The sequence below is a fragment of the Adiantum capillus-veneris genome, chromosome 6, assembly GCF_014529385.1.
Source record: "Adiantum capillus-veneris isolate H3 chromosome 6, ASM1452938v2, whole genome shotgun sequence".
Classification (NCBI taxonomy): domain Eukaryota; kingdom Viridiplantae; phylum Streptophyta; class Polypodiopsida; order Polypodiales; family Pteridaceae; genus Adiantum; species Adiantum capillus-veneris.
In genome coordinates this window covers 166292012-166312293 of record NC_140936.1, presented here as the reverse complement: position 1 = coordinate 166312293, position 20282 = coordinate 166292012, and the positions used below count along the sequence as shown (strand labels likewise).

Genomic DNA, 20282 nt, shown 5'->3' with positions numbered 1-20282 from the left:
AAGGAGATGTGCGATGACGGATTGCCTCCAGGGATGAAGAGACTATCTCTATGGTACGAGTTACCATACTGGCCCCGACTCATGATCAATCACTTGCTCGATCCAATGCACATATTCAAGAATGTGGGTAATCTACTATGGGACCATTTGACCGGCAAGAAAGATACTTTGGGAGCCAGAGTTGACCTTAGAAATGTGGATCGTATGGAGCAATATTGGCCGCAAACAGCGTCTGATGGATCGATAAAACTCCCTAAAGCACCATGGATTTTCATAGGAGCCCAAGAACGCAAAGTAAAAGAGACCATTTGATCTTTGCGGATCCCCACTGGCGTAATGCACTCGCTCCAAACGTGTTTTACTAAAGAAGGAAAGCTTACCGGTTTGAAGTCACACGATTGGCATAAAATGTGTCAGGTACATTCATAGTGGACTTTAATATCATTGCATAAAATGTGGACTTTAATATCATTGCTGCACATACTTTACAGTTTATTTTACCGGTTGCCATTGAGGGATGTTTGTCTCTCGACATCCGTAACACAATCTACAAACTTGCAAAGCTGGTGCAATGGATCTCACAAAAGGAGATCAACGTAGACTCCATACCATTCGCCAAACTAAATGCTGCGGAGCTTGTGTGCATGTTTGAGAAACATTTTCCTACTACAATGCTAACCATTCAGGTGCATCTTCTTGTTCACATAGTTGATGAGGTGGAAATAGCTGGCACAGTTCATTCCAGATGGATGTTCTTCTTAGAGTGTTTCATGAAAACGCTTAAGGGATATGTGCGTCAAAAGGCACGTCCAGAGGGTAGCATGGCAGAAGGTTGGTTGGTTGATGAAGAGTTTCTTTCTTCTTTGTCACCGCAGCAGAGACAGTGGTACGTGGAGCGTCATCGCTCTGGCGCATCATCGCGCGTTCCTACTCCATCCGCATCTCCCTCTCTTTCGGAGCATTCGGCGCGCTCCGAAGCTTCGGCGTCGACGAGACGAGCTTCACACTCGTCTAGACACCGGCGCTCTAGTGGTGGCGGTGGCGGTTGTTGTGGGGATTCCGCCACCGATGCCTCCACACCGCCTCGTGTTCGACGAGGCTCTTTACCCTCCCCTTCTTTGCCCGCCCCCACACCAGCCACAGCATCGCCATCTACTCCAGGTTTTGCACGGCTGACTGTTCCTAGAAGCTACACACCTCTACCTACTCCGCCAGGAGCCACCCCACTCGACACTCCTCGCTTCGGGGCCCAGACGCCGGTGGAGACACCTGACGTCCGTACCCCCATCGACACGCCGCTAGAGACCCCTGTCGGGACACCCAGGTTCACGCGTCACCGGCTAGAGGGCTTGCCTTACTCCGTCGACATCAGCGGCGGCATCATTATGGATGATGACGGCAAGAAGGTGATCTCGCGCATGCGTGGTCTTTGCTCTCAGCTGTTTAGACACTACATACTAAACAAATGGAGTGAAGTACCAAGTGATTTAAAAAACAGAGTCATCAGCATACTTCATGATGAGTTTCCCGTTCCAACACGGGATCAGCGCTTCAATGAAGACCTGATGAAGATTCGAATGCGCGAATACTGCAAACACAAGCGTTCCGAAGTGCAAAAAGCAATCAAGAATGGGTGGAACAGGCCAGATTGGCTGGCCAAAGAAGATTGGAAGAATGCGAAGAAAGCAGCATGCGAGAATCCCGACAAGTGGAAGCAACAAAAGGATGCAGCCAGAGCGCGAGTAGAGGCAGGGAGCTCGCACCACTTGGGGAGCGGTGGATGAGCATCATTTGAGGCCGATTTTGTAAATGTTTTCACATTGCTCTTTATGCATGTTCGATAGTTTAGGGTTTATGAGTTTTTTAGTTCTAACATAATGAAATCTTTGTATGTTTTGACAGTGGTCGATGACAGGACGTGATCCCACACCGTACGAGCGCGAGTACGCAGGCAGGAAGGGCTTAAACGCCCTAATGGATATTCTCAGTTATCGCGGCGGTATGGTTAGTATTAGGGTTTACTCTTTTTTATTTTTTGTATTGTTTTATAAATGTCGTTATATGTTTATACTTATTGAAAGCTGTCTTATTGTCTTTTTTTGCAGAATCCGACAGATACGCCGCTTGGACGCGATGAGACGTCTGACTAGACGACGTCAGTTTAGCCGTAGCTAGATAGCATTAGTTTAGGGTTTCTCATAGCTTATGTATCATGAGACGGATTCTATACGTCTCTTTGAACCATGTATATTATTACATTTGTCACCGCAGTTCCTTTTGCCAATCAATTCTTTATGCCTATGATGTTGTACAATTGTCATTATTACATTTGCCAATCAATTCATTTTGCTTATGATGTGTACAATTGTCAATTTTGCAAACAATACGTCTTGTGGGTGACTATTTTGGGTCTATTATCTATCTTTGCACTTTTTTTAAAAAGTGAATCAAGTACAATATGGTTGATGAGTGGCAGGGCATTCAATGCCCTGCCACCAAAAAAAATTCTCTCGGGCGTCGCTATAAGCGTCGCTATTTATGGCTCTGTAGCGTCGCTATGAGCGTCGCTATAGTCTTCTGTGTAAAAGTCGCTATAGGCGTCGCTATATAGCGACGCTTATAGCGACGCATATAGCGACGCTCTCGTATCGACGGTTTTAGCGACGCCGGGGGTTATAAAAACCCAGTGTATTTCCGTCGCTAACAGCGTCACAAGAGCACACAACCTCTTGTAGTGAAACTTGATTTGGGAAGCAAGGTCCTATAATAGTTTGCTTTGGACATTCACCATTACAACTAAGTCCACCACTTCTCCAAGCTATGTTCTAATACACTAAGGAGGTTTTGGTTTCAAGGAGAACCACTTGTACGACTCTGTTTTTGGAAGTAAGGTCTTTACATAGTTCACCTTGGACCTTGGACATTGGATACTACAACTAAGCCCACCACTTGTCCAAGATATCCTCTATATATAGCCAAAGGGTTTGGGTTTCAAGATTCACCACTTTTCCAATCTTTCTTCCATTAAAGAAAGGAGGGGCTTTATAACTAGGTCCACCACTTGTCCAAGCTATGCTCTAATATAGAAAGGGGATTTTGGTTTCAAGGTCCACCACGTGTTCAACCTTGCAAGACTCAAGGGATACTTGGACATTGGAAAGCATAGTCCTATAGTAGTTGATAGGTGGCAGTGGGTATTACAACTAGGTCCAACCTATGCTCTCATATAGCAAAGAGGCTTTGCTTTCAAGGTCCACCACTTGTTCAACCTTGCTTCCATTAAAGAAATGAGGGGCTACGTAAACATTGGCAAGCAAGGTAGCAATCCTAAGGTGTTTCACCTTGGATATTGGGCATTATAACTAGGTCCACCACTTGTCCAAGCTATGCTCTGATAAAGAAAGGGGATTTTCGTTTCAAGGTCCACCATGTGTTCAACCTTTCTAATATAGAAAGGGGATTTTCGTTTCAAGGTCCACCACGTGTTCAACCTTGAAAGACTCAAGGGATACTTGGACATTGGAAAGCATAGTCCTATAGTAGTTGATAGGTGGCAGTGGGTATTAAAACTAGGTCCAACCTATGCTCTTATATAGCAAAGAGGCTTTGGTTTCAAGGTCCACCACTTGTCCAACCTTACTTCCATTAAAGAAATGAGGGGCTACGTAAACATTGGCAAGCAAGGTAGCAAAGTCCTAAGGTATTTCACCTTGGATATTGGGCATTATAACTAGGTCCACCACTTGTCCAAGCTATGCTCTGATATAGAAAGGGGATTTTTGTTTCAAGGTCCACCACGTGTTCAACCTTGAAAGACTCAAGGGATACTTGGACATTGGAAATCATAGTCCTATAGTAGTTGATAGGTGGCAGTGGGTATTACAACTAGGTCCACCACTTGTCCAACCTATGCTCTCATATAGCAAAGAGGCTTTGGTTTCAAGGTCCACCACTTGTCCAACCTTGCTTCCATTAATATAGCAAGGAGGATTTGGTTTCAAGGTTCACCACTTGTCCAACCTATGCAAACCTTTTTCATGTTGTAGCATGATTTTTTGTTTGAAGAGTATTTTTCTATAACTATGGATTTAACAATGTAATCTTTTTACTTACAGGATGGACTTCGAATCTGGGGAGAAAGTACATATGATACTTGACAATGAAATCATTGGTATTGGTTGTGTGTGTAGAACAGATCCAGATTCCACTTGTGGTGGTACAAAGATAGGGCTAGGAAATGTCTCCATACTAGTGGAGGAATGCTTGAAGGATGTGGTCCTACCTTTTCCTACAATGGATACTTCATCTCTCCAAGGCTCATTATGGAGTGTTGTTCAATGGTCAAAGCTTCTTTTGCAATCTTTTGTATTAAATGGGAACTTAATTGATCCACACGAAAGCTACAATGGTGATGAAGAACATGATCATTCTGATCCTCTAGTTACAGATGCAATACCTATGACAAGCCCAGAATTTGAAGCAATGATTCGAGAGTCTTGGAGAAATCAGAGGGTCCTTTTAAAAGATGACACAATGATGCAAACCATGAATGAAGGGACCATCTTATATGTATTTCCACATGATTATGTCAACTTTCAGGAACTTGGTCCTGATTGTATGGGTGTGGGTATTGAAAGAGAAAATGCAAGCATTGATGATGTGGTTGAAGTGGGTAGCATCACTTTGCTAAAGTGGCCCATCAAGCAGACAAGAATGTTGAATGGGAGCCCATTACAACGCTTTGTTCCTGTTGATGGCATGCATGCTACATATGAGGATGTATCCAACGATGGCAATGTTGGAAAAAAACTTGATGGGAGTAATGTTGTCCAGTTGTCAAGGAAGAGACGATACACTTTCATGAACAGGACTCAAAAATCAAAAGCAGCACCAGCTTCGACTTTTTACCTTTCAAACAAATCAATTCAAAGGGTATCATGCATTGATTGTTGTGCACAAAAATGCTGCCAATTTGCAGATCGTGATATGGTGACAAGGTTACGACAACAATTTTGGGGAGAGTCTCAAAAATCACGCACTAATTATGTTTATGATGTTCTTTCTATATGTTATCAGAAAAATGAGAAGTCACGATACCAATTCAGGCTAAATGGCTCTATTGTTTGTTGTAGAGCATGGTATGAGCTACATGGAATACCAAAGACATCATTTTATCGATACAAGGAGAACTTCGAAAATGGTGTGCGCCAATATGTACATGGGAACACATGTACATTGAGAAGGGGACTTCAACATACTAGTTTAGCAAGAGCACTACTAAATGAGTTTGTGGAAAACAACTCTGAGAAGATGCCACATAGAAGTAGAACACTGCTAGATGGCTCAAGAGAGACTCAATTGGTGATTCCATCAACATACAAACAAGTGGATATTTTATGTGAAATCAACACGACACTTGACCAAATGGGCTATGAGAAGAAGCTATCCCAATCTTCTTTTGGTAGAATTTGGAACAAAGAGTACCCACATGTCACTTTAACAAAGATGAGTGAGTTCTCTAAGTGCAATATTTGTAGCTCAATCAAGGCAAGGTTAGAAGCTAAACCTTCTCTTGAAGAGAGAGCTCTTCTCTTGAGGGAGAGAGAAGTTCACATGGCACAACAAAAGAGTTACAGAAGCCTATATTATGCATGGCGCACATATTCAGAAACTCAACCACAAAAATATGTATGCATAATCCATGATAAGATGGATCAAAAGAAGACTGCCATTCCTAGATTACGCATTGTTCCCAAGGGTGTGGATTCAGGATATAATCTGCAGGTGGCATTGATTGGCATGATCACTCATGGACATGGAGAAGGTCATTACGGACACTTTGTCTTGAATGGTTTGTGGCCAGCTGATCCAAATCTTACAATTGGCTCAATTGCTAATTGTTTACATAACCTCGAGAGGATAGATAAGCATCCTCTTGGTGATCTAGTAACAAATGGACTTCCAAGGAGCAATATTTCACTACTACATGCTTTGAACTCAAGGGATGCTTTGGACTACCATAACTTGAGTGATGGAAAAGAGCCCATTGTGTAGTCGTCAGAAATTGCAGAAGAGGAATTGGGGTTAACATTTCGAAGATTGCCAGAGAACTTGTTGCTACAATTGGATAATTGTGCAGGGGAAAACAAAAATCGATACTTATTTGCCTATTTGTCAATGCTTGTTGCAAGGGGTGTTTTCAAAACCATCCAGTTGGGATTTTTAATGGTTGGGCATACACATGAGGACATAGACGCCATGTTTAGTAGGTTTTTAGAGAAGTTGAGAGTTACACAAACCTATACTTTGCCACATTTGATGGATACATTACGAAACAACTCATCTTCATCTCCATCTCCATTTTTTCTCACAAAGATCCCCGATTTCAAGCAATATTGTGATGGCTATCTTTGTGATGGACAAGACATACTTGTTGGACATTCCAAACCGCTTCAGTTCAGGTTCTTTATGCAGGATGAGACACCAATGATGCAATATAAGGCACATGTAGGTGTATCAAGTTGGAGTAGAAGTATTCGCCTTTGGAAAACAGACACAGAATGCAAGCCAATGTTACCACATGGAGATCCACCTCTAGTACAAATGGCGGAGTATGTCAAGGCCCACGAAGAAGTCATTTTGGGGCTAAAGAACTATATAAAATTTTGGAAAAATTTAGGGAATGGTTCAAGTATTCCACGATATTATAGACCCGTGATAGATTATTGGAGTAAGGTAATTGAAGAGATTGGAAAAGCAATCATATCAGAGGGAATCTTGTATGAAATGTTTTGGCCAAAAACTCAAGAATATTCTCACCCACAAAGCACTACAATGAATTTGCAACAAGGAGCAGAAAGATTCCTAGGCCTTGAAGAGTTGAACGATCATTTTTGTGGGCCTCAACGAGATAGGCCAAGGGAAGAGTTTGACCCTATGTCTGATGTGCACTAAGGTGACTTTCTTATGCTTGTTCCGAGTGACACAGAAATCTATCCAGTGTGGCTTGCAATGGCTTTATCTGACATTGATAATGAGCCTACATCACCAAACTACAGAAAACTCTTGATTCAATATTGGGCACCTTGCGCGAGAAAAAGTGGGATGACAGATACTCAAGCTTACAGTAATTGTTGGAAGGGTTATTGGGCTGTCAACTATAAGGACCCACAAGTGTGGGAAACTATAGATGCAATTGTTTGGTCCTGGAGACCCAACAAAGAAGGACCATTTTCTAGAATAAAGATTCCAGAAAGACATGCTCTAAAAGCCAAAGAAGGCCTCACTCGTGCACATCAGCCACACTTGGATCAAAGTTCAGATATGGTATCAAATGTGGAGTAGAATTATGTGGAGCTTCTATTGTGACTATACTAGTCAATTTGTAAACAAAATCTTTTTTGTATCTTCCTTTGTTTTATGTAATTTATAGTTATTATTCAAATCCATGTGTTGTACATCCTCTTGACTTTTGGTGTTTATCAACACCACAATCCTATGAGATTTTCACTTTATTTACTAGCCACACACCTCAATTTTTCCCACTTTAAGTGGAAAATTCCCAAATTACATGAATTTGGTCGATTTGGAGATTCCCATAATGTGAGATTTTTACCAAAATACCTAATATGGTCTTGTATGCGTCAGGTGTCAAGTCGTAGTCGAAACTCCCTTTTGATGGCAGCCCTTTAGTTTTACTATTGTACATAGCATCAAACTCTTCCTATCATTTGCCAAGAACACAATCAAAACATATATAATAAGATTTCATAATCAAAACACATATTCTCATTTAGCATTGATTTCAAGCATACCTTCCAAATGAGTTGAGCAAGGACAGCCATTGGCAATTTTGGCCACTTCGATTTGTTTAAACTCCTAAAGTTCAAAGTCCTCTCTGCTGCCAAATGCACTCTTTCCAAAAAAAATTGCAAGAGTGAAGTTGGGTCCCCCAACCTTAGCTTTCTCATCTTGAATATATCATGCATAGTGGTGTGAGGGACCAAAACCCTTGTTGGCCCTGTTTAACACTCGGATGTAAATACACATTGTCAAAAACAATAAGATGCATTTACATTCGTAAAAAACAGTTGGATTTACCTGTTTATCATTCCCAAAACCAATAGAAACTCCGTTGTCTCATGGGGTCGAAAATTGACAAGCACGCACTCCACTCTTGGTTCCTTCGATGTCATTCTTGTTCATCCACCGCATCCATGTCTCCAAATATGTGATTTCCATCCCAAATCACAAAGTACCTCTCGACCATGTGACTAAACTCGAGGATTAGACGAAGCTACTCATCCAAGTCATATGACATTGCAAGATCTCTCAAAGTGTGACCACGACGAGAGGATTGCTTATGATCATCCCCAAAAATTTGCTCACTGATAATAAATCTTGTCATGGTTGGTTGGTAGCTTTTATTTGCAATGGAGAGTTGCAAATCTACCACCTGATCATCATGCATGCGGATGGAGGGGTTCGAAAGAAGTCAACATAAAGGTAAACGCAGATGTTTGCCATTATAGGGAGCTCTTTGAGAATCCACCCAACCCAGAGAAATATGCTTGTTGACCACATTTTCAAACGCTTAATTTTCTATGTCATCTATTATGGTAGCAGTTTCCACACAATGGCTCAATTCTCCACTTGATTGCGTTATTCCACCCACACCGGTTACGATGGCACAATCCAATCTAGAGAGCTTAAGTCTTGAGATTGTTCGCTCTCTTGAGTACATCCGAAGGGACTTCTTGCAACGTTGGAAAGGGAGAAATGGGAAAACACCCAACACACTCAGTAAATGCCTCTCTATAGCCCAGTGATTCCACATCACCTCCATCCCCTAGTAACACACACCTAGACTCTTGATCTGAAAACAATCAATGTCCAAGCCCGGTCCCGACCAACCCATACTACACCAACCCATGTGCAAATCACATCATGATAGCTTCCTCTAGAGCACTATATACCCACTTATAGGCAATTCCATAACAAACAATACACGAAACTCTATCAAGTCCCTTGCTTGCTCCCACTTACCTTTGAGCTTTCATATTGTGGCACACCGCATTCAGATAGAGAGCACCCATATACTCTACGCACCCAAACTTATGACACCCCTATGGGCATGAGAATGAGATAAAAAATGATAATGTTCACCAGAACAACAAGAGTATGAAGACAAAAACTCATTTGGTTAGCATAAATTAAAGTTGTACATTGATGGATCATGAGCAAGAGGAAGTGTGTGATTCCGTATCGCTCGTGGTCCCACAGTTTCTGACTCAACTACATGTAGCTTGCGACCCTTCAACCCATCGCCCTCTCATACTCCTCTTTTCTTTGACTCTCACTTCATGTGCTTAAAGCGCACGACCTTCCTTTAAAATCCCCGAGGGCCCTTCTTATGCATGCAACCTCCAGCCACGGCACCCTTTGTCTGCACCAATGCCCTTGTTGTTCTTTTCTTGGCGTCTGCTACCCTGCAATAGATTGCGTTGTTCTCCACTTGGCCATGCCTGACCACTGGCATCTTTGAGGACTTCCATTCATGCCCTTAATGGCGACCTTCATCCACCCTCTACAGACCCCGTTTACTGCTTACCAAACCTGTTGCCTACTGCCCCCAGCGGCTCTCGGCCCAGTACACCAGCTTAGGGCTCTTCTCCCTGGCACTGCAAGCTAGCGCCCCACTTTTGCAGCCCTTCAAATGCTCCCTCAACCCTCAAGACATGAGGTGCTCATCTCTCCTCTTCTGTACTCCCCTCTGATCTCGGCCTTATTCTCCTCTTTGGCCAATAGCGACCTCGCTATTGGTCTTCCCCTCAGCAAAATTGCCCCCATGCAATGCAACTCCAGCGCTTTTAAGAGCCGCCACTGGCCTCACCTTCCCCACCAACAGATGGCGCACTTGCCTCGTGCAACTCCCGGTTTGCATAGTTGCGCCTTGGAGACGACCTGCAGTAGCACCACCCTCCATGCAATCAGCTCCGCACTGCAGTCCACAACTCATTTTTTTTAATAGAAAAAATAACTCCAGCTTTGCCTTATAATTGAATTCCTTGTTTAGCTTCGTTTCACGTATTCGAGACTGCAGTTGATCGCCGACACTCCCATCCCACTCAATCCTCTGCCATAACTCCGTATTCCCGTGTAATAACTTTTCTCTACCTTTTAGACTGAGCAAGAGCCCGGAGAGATATAGCATTTGCTTGATCGGTCGTCTATATCCAGCTTCGCCACGCATGAAGCATCATAATAAGGATCATTTCTCAAGACGTCGATGAGCCCATGGCCGCAACCGACGACAATTGAACATAACCTGCACTTTAAACAATGCTGCTCGAGATCTCCACCGATGGTAGCACTTATAAGTTCCCTTTATTAGAGAATCTTGATAATCCATAAACTTGTTGATTGCCATCTTTGACATACACTTCCTAATTGGACCCAATATACCTTGCATCTACCATGACCTTGAACACCATGCCAGCCACCTCTTAAGCTTTATGTACATGCTTCTTGCATATCTCTGGGTCGATAGTGTTTGGCTGCATCATCATTGCCCACCCCCTCGTTGAGCATTCATGCTCAACCACAGTATTATTTAGGTAAAAGAAGACTGCATATGATAGAATGATGTAAAATAGGTAATATAGTGTCTATATAGATAGGATAGAGGTAGGGAGAAAGTCATCTGCTACTACATCACCCTCCAGGGTCAAATGGAAAGATCGAGGCTCCCCCAAGCATGGTGTAGAGTCCACCTGGATCAAAAGTAAAGCATTCCTCATGTCCATCCACCTATAAAGCATGTATATCCAAACCTTGCTTTGCACTTGTAGGCCAATATACACGCCACCCTTCCCGCTCTTCATAGCATGGAGCTTTGTCTCCCTGCATCCATAAGTCTTCGTGTCCGCCTATAAGCATACTTGCCATCACTTGAGAAACCTAAATCATAAGCAGCTATCATGCCATTTTCCTCCACCTGCTGCATAGCCAAGTAAACATGTTTTTCTTGAAAACATGTATCCAAATCTTCTAAGATTGGCACCAAAACCAACTCTTCAGACTTAAAAGCATGACCTGCTAGAGATTCAACCTGTTCTTGGAACAACTCATCACCTGCAAGGTTAGTCGCACCTTCCTCTTTGCATGGAGCCTCTCTCTTATAGGTTGCACCTGTATTTGTTTCCATAGAGTCATTCACCGGAGCTATCTCTCCACGGCTACACACCAACTCCAAAACTTCAAAGTGCACCTCGACATGCCCATCAAGGCAAGGTTGTCCCATCCCCTGTATAGATAAATCAGCATGACATACCTCTGCTTCTGCTTCTAGCTTCTCTAAGTCATCCTGAGAAACCTGCTCTTCAACCAAGTCAGATGCACAATCGAACCATACCTCTTCCTCCAATAGGGACTCACCATCACGAGACACAAGAGAAGGCTGCTCGACTAGAAGATTCACACAAGACTTAACACTATACTTCTCTTTGACCTTTAGTGGATTGACAGGTAGCTTGTATACATCTTTCTCCACTTCATCTACATGAAAAACATCATAAGTTTCATACCTAGAAGACATGGATTCTGTCTCCCATGTAGCATCTGTATCCAAACTACTGCTGGAGCTATAAGAGTTGTTGGACTCCTCTTTTGAACTTTCCAATTCTTGAACCACTGCTACCTTCCTCGTTGCTGGTTCTAGGACCAACACTTCTTCTTCAAGGCCTTTTATAACCTCATCCTCTTGAGCAAGCAAATTGGGTGGCACTCTGAATATGCCTCTGTGTATTTTTTGAGACCTGGTTGGCATTTGTTCTACCTCTTCTAGCCTAGCATCAGCTTCACATGCTTTGATCACATTCATATCAATAAAAGAAAGGGCTGTTACCTCTTGATGCTCATCAATCTGTTTGGGCCTAGGTCCACTGGCTGTCGTGATTATAGACTGCAACAATCCGGCATCCATCTTCTTCTTCATCTTTCGACTCTTTGCTCTGGCGACTTTGACAGCTTCATCAAAGGTCCTTGGATCTTCATAATCCACTCTCTCACAAACATAGGGATGCAAGCAAGATAGAAACCTTTCCAGCTTAAAGTATCCCACATGGCTTGTTTGGGTAGGAGTCGCAAAATCCCCCCCATAAGCTTCAAATTTATCAACAAAAGAATCAAAATTTGCACTTACATCCTGCTGCAAACCTTTGATCTTTGCATATGCTTCCGAAGCCGACACCACCTTTCGATACCTTTAAAGAATTTGCTCGCGAAATCCTATCCAATTTTTCTTGTGTGCATCTTCTAAGCCATTGAACCAAGCTTTTGCTTTACCTCGCATCACCAAAGGTAGAGTCTGGATCTTTGCTTCATCACCTAGCATCCGTAGTACTTTGAGCATAAATAGCTCAAAATCGGAAATCCAATCGTCTGCATCTTCATCTCCTTTGAACACTGGACCAAACTCTTGCTTCATCTTGATTCACGAACACTTGGTTAAGAAGCAATCAGTGGGTCCTCCGTGGGGGCACCACAAGATGGAAAGGGGGAAATGAGAAAACCACCAGCACACAATCTGAATGCCCCTCTATAGCCTAATGATTCCACAGAACCCCTATCCCCTAGTAAACACACACCTAGACACTTGATCTACAAACAATCAATGTCCAAGCCCGGTCCCGACCAACCCATACTACACCAACCTAGTTGCAAATCACGTCATGATAGCTTCCTCTAGAGCACTATATACCCACTTATAGGCAATTCCATAACAAACAATACAGAAAACTCTATCAAGTACCTTGCTTGACCCCACTTTCCTTTGAGCTTTCAGATTGGCACACACCGCATTCAGATAGAGAGCACCCATATACTCAACGCACCCAAACTTATGACACTCCTATGGGCATGAGATAGAGATAAAAAATGATAATGTTCACCCGAACAACAAGAGTATAAAGATAAAAACTGATTGGTCAGCATAAATTAAAATTGTACATTGATGGATCATGAGCGAGAGGAAGTGTGTGATTCCGTATCGCTCGTGGTCCCACAGTTTTTGACTTAACTATATGTAGCTTGCGACCCTTCAACCCATCGCCCTCTCATACTCCTCTTTTCTTTGACTCTCACTTCATGCAACTCTCTTGCTTAAAGCGCACAACCTTCCTTTGAAATCCCCGAGGGCCCTTCCTTATGCAACCTATGATTCTAATATATGCAATCTGAATGAGCCTTTTCTCAAGCACTCCAACCCATGGCACCCTTTGTCTGCAACCAATGCCCTTGTTGTTCTTTTCTTGGTGTCTGCTACCCTGCAATAGATTGCGTTGTTCTCCACTTGGCCATGCTTGACCACTGGCATCTTTGAGGACTTCCATTCATGCCCTTAATGGCGACCTTCATCCACCCTCTACAGACCCCGTTTATTGCTTACCAGACCTGTTGCCTACTTCCCTAGTGGCTCTCATCCCAGTACACCAGCTTAGGGCTCTTTTCCCTGGCACTACAAGCTAGCACCCCACTTTTTAAGCCCTTCAAATGCTCCCTCAACCCCTCAAGACATGAGGTGCTCAGCTCTCCTCTTCTGTACTCCCCTCTCTCGCTCTTATTCTTCTCTTTGGCCAATAGCGACCTCGCTATTGGTCCTCCCCTCAGCAAAATTGCCCCCATGCAATGCAACTCCAGCGCTTTCACAAGGAACTTTTGACCTTTCTCTACATAGCAAAAAAAATAAATTCTGTATGTTTTTTACTACTTTAGATATAGGTACCTAATAAAAGTCCAAACTAGAGAACGTGAAACATTCTCTATGTAGTGATTCAAGCATAGAATCTCATTCTACATATACAAAATTATCTATATAGGTAATTTGAACACCTAATTGCTCTTTCATCTATATGTATAATCCCTACTATCTACATGGAGAAAATCTCTAACTCTTTGTAGTTAAATTGACCATAATTAAAGCAACAACTATACTTAAATATCACATCACAAATAATGTAGACAAAACGCATAGAAGACAAATTTTGATAGCTCCCCACATTACAATGTTTTAAATTTATTAAACATAGTCCCAATTTAAAAGAGCATAATAACTTCCTAAAGTCAAAATCACAAGTTTTTGCCATGAAATATGCTTCTAACAAAGAAGTTCAATATCATTGGCACTCAAAGGTGAGTAGCCATGAATGACTATCTTCTTCATATCAATTAGCCAACTCGTAACTTGCTTTGCCATCAAGTGGCTATTTGGATTTTTCAAATCCTTAGTATAATCTTTGAAAGTAATCTCCTCCTTCTTCAAATTCAGATACGCCTTTCGAAGCGAAAAATACATCTCATTGACTGTTCTCTTCTTAGTGTACACTAGTAAGACAGTCTCCATATCCTCTAATGTGTACGAATCCATCTACAAAAGAAAAAAAAATCTAATAAGATATTTTATACGGATTCACTACTAATCCTTATAAGCATGTACTTTTAAATACTCACCTTTGCAACCTTTGCAGAATCATCATAATCAATATTTTTCTTTGAACTTGTACTCACAATCTAACCATAAAAAGAGAAGAAAGCAATCTTTTACTTAGACTCTTTATAACTCAAAATTAAAGCTTACCCCTAAATTAAGTTATATACCTTTTCGTTGACATTGCTCTCTCTTTTGCGAGCGCTGTCAAGCTCACTAAGTGTTTTCATTTTCTCACTCATCTTCAATATAAAAAGCATAGAATACGACGTTAAAAATCAAAGCAATATTCTTTTCTAAGATTATAAAAAGTTAATAAAAGAGAAGAACACTTACCTTTCTCTTTTTGCCACTCTTACGTTGACAACATGTCTGCTAATGAAAGTGATAGCAAAACCATATTATGTTGTAAACTAAAAACTTTAAAAACCAAAACATTCAATAACAAAAAAGAAGTATGAAAGGAGAATTACATCTAGAACTTTTGATGAAGAAGTCTCAACGGATGTATCAAGATCTTTGTTTGCTAGGACTCTTTTTTATTGTCCTGTGTGTAATAGCTCCGTGTACGACATTGGAAGAAGCTCATCATTAAACATAGCACCATCCTACATTTTAATATAACACTTTAACAAAATCCGATTATGTATACAAATTATATAAAATCTTTACGACATACCTCATCTTGGTACTCTTTAATCCCATCACTGTTATTAATTTCCATTAAAAACTTATCAGCCTACAAATAGAACAAATTTTACTTTCACGAACAAGCGTGTTATGTTAAAAAGAGATAACAAAAATTAAATTATGAAATATTTACCTCTGACATACCATCAAAGCATAAAAAATCTCCTTTGACTAATACACTTTGGTCATGCTGCTTGAAATAGTAAAATAATGTGTTATAGATACTATATATACATCTATATTCAAAAGACTGATACTACAAAAAGTTACCTCGAAGCTATCAATCATTTTTTCTTTCTCATCACTAGCATTTGAGACAACATTTACAGAAGGCTATAAAAGATAACAATAAAAAAAAGATAAATTTCAAGTGATTATTTAATAATAAGTTACTATTGTAAGAATATTCAATACCTCAAGTGAAATTGTAGGGTCGATGTTTTCCTCCTTTGGACTCACTTTTGCTTTCACTTTTCACAAACACCTCCTATTTAAGGTCAAAAATAAAATAATTAAAGAATCCTTTTTAAAATATACAAAGTAAATTAAGCAAGTAAAAACAAGGATAACGTTAGATACCTTTGACTTTTTGTACTTAAGCTTTGCTTGTTTTGAGGTCACAACCCATTTGTAGATGTCCTCCACATGCCATTTGTATTCAGCTCCTTCCCAAGAAAGCACCGCAATTTTATCATAGTTATCGCGAATAATTTGTATAATCTCATCTTTGCCTTTTGTGTTGTGACGTAAGTCGGCCGGCATAGAGAAATTACGAAACCATCGACGAACAGTGCGATAGTTATCAAGAATAATTGCATGATGCTCTTTATGCATTTTCTCCAATAGCTCTTTCCCATAGAGCTTATTAGGATCCCTATCCTTCCTCTTTGGTGGACAAAATATATCGTCATAAGAGGGTGCCCTAACTTTTTCTTTACTAGAGGATGAAGAAATCCGTACACCTATAAATAGCATTCACAAAGATTAGTTCTAATAAAGTCAACCACTTTTGAATAATATATTTGATGCTAATAATCAAAGTATGTTACCATTTTCATTTGGCAAAGAATCTTTATTTTCTGAGGCAACTACTCGAGAGGATCCACTTTGTATTTCTACGCATATTAATGCTAATTAGAAATTTATTAAACAAATTTGCCACCACTAGAGTAGCGTGCTATTGAAGAGACATACACTAGTACCTTGCTTGGTCTGAGTTGCAGCTTTAGCCTTTTTAATCATGGCCTCTAGAAATTCTACCAAGTCCGGATCCCAGCCATTTGTACACTAAACACAAAATAAACCACATTAATATTATTTCTTTCGAAAATAATCAAATTACTCTCCCCTAAGAAAATATTTACTAACTATGTTTAGATTCAAGTGTTACCTTTTATTGTATAGTCATGATTGCCACATAACAGGAACCTCCTTTATAAAACCTCCAGCAACAATATTTCTTCTTTTTAAAACTATCCAGCTCTTGTTACTGCTCTCGCACAGCCACCAAGTCTTCCACTCTTCATCTTCTTTCACAACTTTCCATCGTTTGTCTCCATATTGAGTCTCAATCTCTTTAATCCATGCAACTTTCACTTGCATGAGAGCATGATCCACAGCCCTTACAACGGCATATTGTAACGTGCTAAAATAACACAAAGGGTTTAGGTTTGGTTTCATTAGGATAATGTCATTCTCCTAAATCCAAGGTGGAATACTTCCAACACAACCAGGCTCAACTAGTCGTTGTCTTAGCTGTAAGTCTTTAGTTTCATGTGCAATTATATTGTTTCCACAATGAAAATCTATAAACTTGTGTAGCAAAGACTCCATGGGTCTTATGCAATCCCAAGTATAGGGCATAACTCTTTGTTGAAGAAGACTCATTCCTGTAGTACTATCAATTTGTAAGATGTCATGCCCTTGAATAGATGAAATCCTCTGGCGATAATAGTTCGCTCCAAAGAATATTCTCAAGTTTCCATTATGCTCAATTGAGAAGAAGTGGTTGATGCAAGCCTTCCAATGTCTCACATTATTGGTTTGTGTATTCCCTTCATCGCACGAGACCACTACATTATCTCCAACCTTGTAAAGTTCTCCTTTGAAGAAGACCTTGTTATAAACCCCAACTTTTGTTGCATCTTTATTTAAATACTCAACACAAAATCTTTTCTCCTCTAAAGTTGCATCTCAGTAAGATATTTTCTTCCCACCAGTGACAATCCCCTTTTGTCCAAGCACTTGTGTACATGGGGAGTCCACATTGAGCCTTGTGGTCAAGCCCCACAAAGTTTTGGCTTTCTCTATTGAAGAGACTTTCAGAATCCCACATCCATGCCACTCTGGACAATGTAACCAATTGTCATTGTCAACTAAGTAACCTTCTGGGGGGAACAGAGAATTATGAGAAGCTTTAATTTAAAGATCCTTTGTGTTGGTAGAAGTCTATCTCTATCTATTTTAACATTTGAGAAAACTCTCGTGAAGAGTAACCTTCGATGGTAGTTCACCAAAGAAAGCTCATCCTCCTTGTGATTTGTCTTCACACGAACATAAATAGACACCATGCGCTCATATAAATAGCACCATATTACATCGTGACTGCCATGACGCAAAATGTCATCAATAATTTCACCAAACCCTGACCAAACAGATAGAAAATCAAAATAAGCTTTGATTTCTAAAATAAATTCAAATTATTTATAAGAGAATATGCCTAACCTGCAACATACTCCAGTGGAGCTGAGTTCTAACCAAAAATCTCTTCTGTTCTAACTCTCCATGATGCAAGGAGTTTTCTTATCAAACTTATATCTTCCAGAGACCATCCATTATCTCTAGTGAAGTTGAAAAATGCATGGGAAATTTCTATGACAAGGAGACCTAAATCAAAGAGGTCTTTGGGTACTCCCCTCACTTCACATAGCACATATGGTAAGCACCATTGAATAAACTTCTGATTCTCCTCTACCTTGTAGCTCTCATGATACTTGCTTGGAAATCTAGGCCAACGACCATAGCGACTGTGAGTAGGGACAACTCTACTCACTCTTTGAGTGGCATCATCAACCATCTTTTTCACATCATTACTTAGGGATTTCATGAGAGCACCAATATATTTCGAGAACATGTTTAATGACAATATATGCATACAATCAAAAACTAGGTCAAGATGTGGATTAAACCCATGTAGGTCATAAAATCTCCACAGTGGAGACACTCCAGAAAGACCACATTCCTTGAGTATGGCTTCACGCTGGTCCTCTGAGAAGGCCCTTTTGGAGGCTAAGATAGCAGTAGTGGACTCCTCTATCTGACGCTTTGTAGGAGGATATCTGAATTGATACTTGTTGTTGTCATAAATGTATCTTCCACATCCTTCACTATCCAAACGAGCACTTGCCTTGCATCTACAACAAAAGGATTTCCCTCCTTCTTTAAAGTAGCCGACCATCATTAACATAGCTCGAGCTATGAACCTTTGCGAAGAGGACATAGGGGACAACATTGGGAGAACTCTATCTCTATTCCATCAACAAACAACCTCTCCAAGTCCTCCATTAAAGGCCTCAAAAAAACATGAAACAACTTTGATGAACTCCCAATTATCTTCTTGCAGCTGAAGGGTATAAATACCACTGGCAAAGCTCCAACCTCTGATTTTTTCCCACCATTAAGAATCTTTATCTCCACTACTCCACAATTCTTTTGAGTAGTTCGAGATGTTTGAAAACCATCCCAATGGAAAAGCAATGCAAAGTTTCTTGGATCACCCTACAAGTTTTAAGAAATAAACGTATAAGTCTTATCAAATAACACCTATGCACAAAGAAGAATGGATTGAAGAATACCTTGCATACGTGTTTGCGGCTACAAAATGATTTCCGACAAGATTTGCACAATATCTTGTACATCTCCTCCCCATTTATCCATGTCTTTTCAATCTCATTCTCTGGGCTTGGCCAAGCTCGAATGGCATGTTTGCAATCAACATTGGGACAAATAATAGGCAACTCAAAGTGAGCATTCGGATTCCAAAATGTATTCACTTCTTTACATTTTGCACCATCCCAAAACTCATCTATATTAGTCACTATGGTTGCATTGCCATCTGCTAACCACCTGTTCTTGTTCCTCCACATCTCAAGAAAGTCATGACAGATGGTTTGGCTTTTGGAGAGGCATCTCAATTGTTCACCGATTGAAATGTAATCAAAACTCAACATTTCTTTTCGAGGAATATTGCACATTGTGCATTTCTTTCAGCAATCTATGCAATCTCTTTTTAGTTTTTTTTTTCCATGATGAGATCCATTGCATGTGCATCGAACAACATTTCCGTTATAGTTGTCCTCTGTAGACATGTAGTAGTGTTAGTGTGTATACGCGCTTCACCAGGGGCACTTTTCTCCCACTGGGTTTTTCCCCTGGACATCCGGTGTGAAAGGACACCTTATCTCTTAGGGTTTCATATAAGCTTTGTAGCTCTGAGTTTGTATACATTATTATTCCAATACAGAGAGACAGACTACAGAGATCTCGTACACAAGCTCTGTGTCTTCTCCTTCTCCATCTTCTTCCTACTCTGAGTTGTTGTCTTCCTTCTGTTTCCTGTTTCATCATCTTCAACAATTGGTATCAGAGCGAGGTGATTTCCAGAGCCTCTACTTGCGTTTTCGCGTCCGCGCGCGCAATCGCAATTTTCAGGCAGTTTTCGGAAAATTTGCTCGTGGGAGCATCCTCGACATTCCGGGAGTATTCTGAGCCGTTCGAGCCCTCAGAATTTTGTTCTGAGCAGCGTAGAAGAAGTTACTTTTCGGAGGCGTTTAGATCAAGAGGGTGTGCTTTTTGACAGATTTTCTTCAGGTAAACAGTTCTTTTGGGAAGCAGCTTGTCTTAGCTTTGTGCTGAGATTTTGTGTAGAGTTTTTCTTGGATTGGAGAGGAGATTTGTGAATCTCTTGGAGGTTCTTTTGCTCTCTTGTGTGCATCTACAGTATGGCTCAATCTACGGAGAAAGAGATTTTCGGTGCGTTTACATCCGAAGACAAATTGGATGGTACCAACTATTCTCTTTGGTCTTTTATGGCCAAAAATGTTTTGGT

General features: G+C 40.8%; 3 protein-coding genes and 1 pseudogene across 3 annotated transcripts; all 4 read right to left on the bottom strand.

Annotated features, from left to right (window-relative positions):
- Window positions 1–10879: 10879 nt before the first annotated feature.
- On the bottom strand, window positions 10880–11995 carry LOC147456663 (uncharacterized). Its single transcript, XM_086513874.1, has one exon. The coding sequence runs from the start codon at window positions 11993–11995 to the stop codon at window positions 10880–10882; it is 1116 nt and encodes a 371-aa protein (XP_086370000.1).
- Window positions 11996–11997: 2 nt separating this feature from the next.
- LOC147456662 (uncharacterized) lies at window positions 11998–12487 on the bottom strand (annotated as a pseudogene).
- A 1570-nt stretch (window positions 12488–14057) lies between these two features.
- On the bottom strand, window positions 14058–14983 carry LOC147456661 (uncharacterized). The gene is made up of 5 exons (XM_086515087.1): window positions 14959–14983; window positions 14822–14857; window positions 14656–14727; window positions 14509–14568; window positions 14058–14425 (listed from the first exon to the last, which is right to left on the bottom strand). The coding sequence occupies exons 3-5, from the start codon at window positions 14725–14727 to the stop codon at window positions 14156–14158; spliced, it is 402 nt and encodes a 133-aa protein (XP_086371213.1). The 5' UTR covers window positions 14822–14857; window positions 14959–14983; the 3' UTR covers window positions 14058–14155.
- Window positions 14984–15533: 550 nt separating this feature from the next.
- Window positions 15534–19984, bottom strand: LOC147456660 (uncharacterized). The gene is made up of 8 exons (XM_086515088.1): window positions 18410–19984; window positions 17672–17819; window positions 17392–17520; window positions 16604–16820; window positions 16378–16462; window positions 16225–16290; window positions 15755–16137; window positions 15534–15662 (listed from the first exon to the last, which is right to left on the bottom strand). Exons 1-8 carry the CDS (start codon window positions 18684–18686, stop codon window positions 15591–15593), a joined length of 1377 nt encoding a protein of 458 aa, XP_086371214.1. The 5' UTR covers window positions 18687–19984; the 3' UTR covers window positions 15534–15590.
- Between the last annotated feature and the right edge of the window lie 298 nt (window positions 19985–20282).

Bases quoted from the DNA above. Each gene is read 5' to 3' on its own strand.
- LOC147456663 (XM_086513874.1), bottom strand. From the start codon at position 11,995: ATGAAGAAGAAGATGGATGCCGGATTGTTGCAGTCTATAATCACGACA.
- LOC147456661 (XM_086515087.1), bottom strand. From the start codon at position 14,727: ATGAGTGAGAAAATGAAAACACTTAGTGAGCTTGACAGCGCTCGCAAA. The intron at 14,569-14,655 runs GTATATAACTTA...TTTTATGGTTAG, and splicing joins AGAGCAATGTCAACGAAAAG to ATTGTGAGTACAAGTTCAAA. The intron at 14,426-14,508 runs GTGAGTATTTAA...TTTCTTTTGTAG, and splicing joins ATTCTGCAAAGGTTGCAAAG to ATGGATTCGTACACATTAGA.
- LOC147456660 (XM_086515088.1), bottom strand. From the start codon at position 18,686: ATGTTGTCCCCTATGTCCTCTTCGCAAAGGTTCATAGCTCGAGCTATG. The intron at 16,821-17,391 runs GTGGGAAGAAAA...GTGTTATTTTAG, and splicing joins ACAAAAGGGGATTGTCACTG to CACGTTACAATATGCCGTTG. The intron at 16,138-16,224 runs GTAACATACTTT...TGCTATTTATAG, and splicing joins TTCTTTGCCAAATGAAAATG to GTGTACGGATTTCTTCATCC.